We start from the raw sequence: 4,579 nt of genomic DNA, 5'->3' as shown, positions 1-4,579 counted from the left end.
ACTTCTATACATGTAAATAATGAAAAAGTATAGGTAAACAATGAAAATATTAAACAATGTAAACAATAGATATATCGGATGTTCATTTTACTAGTGTACGGATGGTTATTTTAATATTAAAATTTAGCGGGTTAATTTGGAGGTATAATGTATTTTTATTTAATTGGTGATTATTCATATTGTTCAACAAAGTTATTGTTCCCTAACATTCCCCGTAAATAATTTATGGATCTACACTACAGACGTTTCCTAAAGGGAGAATATTAGTTACTCCTAAGTCCTAACATTTCTGCTTGTTAATTACATCAGATTATCTCTGCTATGTTTTATTTAAGTTATTATTTTGTAATTTTGAAAATATCTGAATATCATAAGATCGATTCATATAGGAAAAGAAATTAACTTTCTAAAATATATTCTCAGGGTTGATATTGGCTGGGACTATCATAGTAGCAGGAGCTTTGTTCACTGTAATGGGCTATTACTTCCAGAGGAAAAGGATCAAGAGAGAGATCCAAAAAAGAATAACAAGCAAGGCACACTTCATACTCAACTCGGACAACAATGGTAGATCTGCAAAAGTTTTCACCATAAAGGAAATCACAAAAGCAACCAACAACTTCTCGAAATCCAACCTCCTCGGCGCCGGCGGCTTCGGCGAGGTTTTCAAAGGTGTTCTGAACGACGGAACCGTCACAGCCATCAAGAGAGCAAAGCATGGCAACATAAGAGGCATTGATCAAATCCTCAATGAGGTTAAGATCCTTTGCCAGGTCAACCATAGAAGCTTAGTGAGGCTTTTGGGTTGTTGTGTTGAGCTTCCAAATGAGCCTCTTCTTATATATGAGTACGTCCCTCTGAATCTGTCATAATAAATACTTCTTTTTTATTTTATTTGCTTTAAACTCCATAAATTTGCCATTAACATTTTAAAGATGGAAACTCAAGTAAAGTTAACTTTATTTGAAATTGAAATTGATAGTTTGAGAATCATTAAATAAAAATTTAATCAAATTAATTAAATTATTTAAGTGCTTTCAACTATCAATTTTACCTCATCAGTTTTAAGAATCATATTCAATACTTAAATTAGGTATGTCTCCAATGGCACCCTCTTTGACCACCTTCACAACAAGAACTCCAGCAAATGGATCCGTCTTGGATGGCATTCAAGGCTAAGAATCGCACACCAAACAGCTGAAGGACTTGCGTATCTTCACGATGCAGCCATACCCAAAATCTACCATAGAGATATCAAGTCAAGCAACATTCTCTTAGACGAAAAACTCGACGCAAAGGTCTCAGATTTCGGGCTTTCAAGGTTAGCCGCCAGCGAAGCGACCCACGTGACAACCTGCGCTCAAGGGACACTGGGCTACCTTGACCCAGACTACTACGTCAACTTTCAGCTCACAGAGAAAAGTGATGTGTATAGCTTCGGTGTTGTTCTGTTAGAGCTACTGTGTTCTAAGAAGGCTATTGATTTCAATAGAGAAGAGGGGGATGTGAATTTGGTTGTTATGGTGAAGAAGGCCTTGAAGGAAGGGATGTTAATGGATAAAGTTGTTGATCCAATGCTGAAAATTGGAGCTAGTAAGTTGGAGTTGGAGACTATGAGGGCTTTTGGGTCTCTTGCTGTTGGGTGCTTGGATGATAGGAGGGACAATAGGCCCTCAATGAAAGATGTTGCTAACGAGATTGCGTGCATTATTGGTATTGTTGCTGATGCTAAGGCTATGGGGTATTAATTAATTAGAGGTTTAGTTGTGAAAGGAAAAGTAAAAGAGTAATGCTAAATAACAACCTGTCAATTTTAGCTAATGCTAAAAACAAATTGCTAAACAAATCCAGTATGAATTTCACTAAAAAAAATATTGAAAAACTCATTGTGCCTCATTTGGTTGATGCTTCTTATCATTGTTCCTACTAGTTAACTATTTCTCTATTTAAAAATATTATATATATACTAAAATCAACTACTAAAAATAACCATCAATATATTTGTGTATTTACATATTATTTAATTTATTTTTAAGAAAAAGTCTAGGGGCTAGTAGATTTTGTGTTTTTTAGCCATTAATTAGCCATTAATGATGTTTTTAATGGTGTGAGATTACATCTAATGGTGTAGAATCATTCAATTTCTTTTTGATGATTAAGTGTTGGCCAGAATTTAATAAAAGTGCTGGCCTCCTAGCACTCCTCTATTTTTAATATGTATTTATATTTTAACATACATATATTTTATACTAATAGCTGATTTTTGTAACTAATTTTAGTGTTTACCTATCATACTTGTTCTCTATTACATGAAGCAACATTTGGTAATTACTATTTACAACAAAGAAAAATTGAAGTATTTTGCAATCTTTCTTTTGAATGCTCACCTTTTTTTTAAAAGAAAAAAGATTTTTTTTATTATTTTTCATCGTATCCTCCTATTTTATTTATTTTTTATTTTTAACAAAAATGTGAGCATCCCAATTATAGTGTCAATAGAAATTAAAGAGAGGGAACTAAAAGATAAACAAAAAAAAGGTGTTAAAAGCAAAATTAACTTGCAGGAATTAAAGTAACAGGAAATTAAAAGAAAAATGAAGAAGGAAAGATAAATATAAAAAAAAGAACATATAAAAGCAAAGAAATTTTATTAAGAAACACTGAAAAAGTAAATTATAAGTGTTTGAATTTAGAGGACTTATTTAAAATTTTCAATTTTTACTTTGTGATGCCAAATATGTTGAGAGTTTTTTAGGTTTATAAGTATCTTTTAAAAGAACTGAATTCTCTATAATATAACCTATGATCCTATTTATAGACTTTTCTATGTCAACTGACAGTTATACGTTACAAGAAAAAAGGCCTATCGCCATTTTTTTCTTGCCACGCTTCAAAAGCGTGGCCCAAGAGTCAACAGCCACGCTTTTATGAAGATGGCAATTGATTAGAGATTTGGCCATATTTTAGATGTCACGCTTACCAAAGCGTAGCCATAAAGAGAAATAGGTACGCTTCTAAAGCATGTCCAGTTTTTTTTTTGTTATAGGCATGTTTTCGAAGCGTGCCCATTTCCTCTAACTATTTGGGTACAAAAAAGTGTGGCAAAAACATTGTTTTTTTATTACATGCTTAAACTTTTTTTTGTTTTATTAAAAACGATGCCATTTCATCAGGGTTGGACAAAACTAAAAAATGAAAAGCCTAGCATAGTCCTTAACATTCTCCTCCTTCCTCTCATCACTCTCTCATTGAACTACTAAAGGTCTGAAGCTTGGAGCTCTCTCATCTCATGTCTCTTGTTATGTCTCTCGCACTCAAGCTCTCTGGTCTACGGTCTCTCTTACTATCTCGGCCTCGCACTTGGTCGTCGTTGTCGCTCTTTGTGTCATCACCATCTCGCATCCAGTCGCGCGCCTTCCCTGCGATCATCATCGTCAGCAACAAAAGCAGCAGGTCACAAGCTAGTCATCGTTGTCGCTTTCTATCCTGTCACCATCTCGCATTCAACGCGCGCCTTCCCTGCGCTCGTCGTCGCTAACAGCAGAAGCAGCAGGTCCCAGTGCTAGTCGTCGTTGTCGTCTTCTTGCTTCGAGCCTCGTTGTCATCTTCATTCGTGCAACTAGAATCTAGTACACGATTTGGTGAGTTCCAACAAATTCTCCTATTCCTTCTGTTTCAATTTTGTTGCTGAAATTTGTTGCTGAAAGTTGAATTTATTTTTGAAAGTTGAATGTGTTGTTGAAATTTGTCACTGATTATCAAAACTGAACCTTGAATTTGTTGTTGTTAATATGAAATAATCACTTAGTTAAATTTTTTTGTTGTTGAAAATTATCATAGTTTAATTTTTTGTTGAAGATTATCATCTTTATATGAAGATAATTTTATGTGACTATCATATTAGTGGTTAGTAATAAAAATATTTATTCATATGATTAATTTTTTGTTATAGAGTTAATTTTATTGCAGCCTATTTTTGACTAGACTAAGTTTATTTCAGACTTTTGGTAGTTCTTTATCCGCTGTTACTGCTGCTACCACCTTTTGTATTTTGCCTCTGCTGCGATGCTGCTGTGGTACTGATATGCTATTGGTCTGCATAATAGTTCTCATTATGCGTGCTACTGTGGTAGTGCTGCTCTACCACTACAGGACAAGCGGTGAATAACGGCGGTTTATTTGTCGAATTGCGGCGGTTTTGATTGCCAGCAGAACAACATCCGTAGCGCATAAAGGCGCGAGAGTCACATTTTGCGACGGTTATTAGCAACCGCTGGCATAACCGCCGCAAATCAGCGGTTTTGTGTCGAACACCTTAGTGGCGGTTTATAACCGCCGCAAGTTCCTGGATCGTATTTAATGAAATTTATTTGCGGCAGTTTTAGAACCGACGCTATTTGTTGCTTCGTTTTTATGTATTTTATTCGCGGCGGTTTAGAATCGCCGCTATTCCGAGTTCGTTTTTTCTTATTTTGATTAATTTTACAAACCTGGCCCTTTTTAAATTAAACTAATTTTAATTTAAAGAATCTTAACGTTACTTAATTTTTTTAATTTTTTTATATTTTTATATATTTTT

General features: G+C 34.4%; 1 protein-coding gene across 1 annotated transcript; it reads left to right on the top strand.

The window, feature by feature from the left end:
• The first annotated feature begins 251 nt into the window (after positions 1-251).
• LOC112743526 (wall-associated receptor kinase-like 20) lies at positions 252-1,882 on the top strand. The gene is made up of 2 exons (XM_025792764.3): positions 252-847; positions 1,094-1,882. The coding sequence occupies exons 1-2, from the start codon at positions 474-476 to the stop codon at positions 1,746-1,748; spliced, it is 1,029 nt and encodes a 342-aa protein (XP_025648549.1). The 5' UTR covers positions 252-473; the 3' UTR covers positions 1,749-1,882.
• Positions 1,883-4,579: the final 2,697 nt, after the last annotated feature.

Source organism: Arachis hypogaea, chromosome 14 (assembly GCF_003086295.3).
Source record: "Arachis hypogaea cultivar Tifrunner chromosome 14, arahy.Tifrunner.gnm2.J5K5, whole genome shotgun sequence".
NCBI lineage: Eukaryota > Viridiplantae > Streptophyta > Magnoliopsida > Fabales > Fabaceae > Arachis > Arachis hypogaea.
Note: the sequence above shows the minus strand (reverse complement) of the source record. Positions and strands in the feature narration are given on the sequence as shown.

Coding starts and splice junctions, on each gene's coding strand:
- LOC112743526 (XM_025792764.3), top strand. CDS start 474: ATGGGCTATTACTTCCAGAGGAAAAGGATCAAGAGAGAGATCCAAAAA. Junction 848..1,093: donor GAGCCTCTTCTTATATATGA/GTACGTCCCTCT, acceptor TACTTAAATTAG/GTATGTCTCCAATGGCACCC.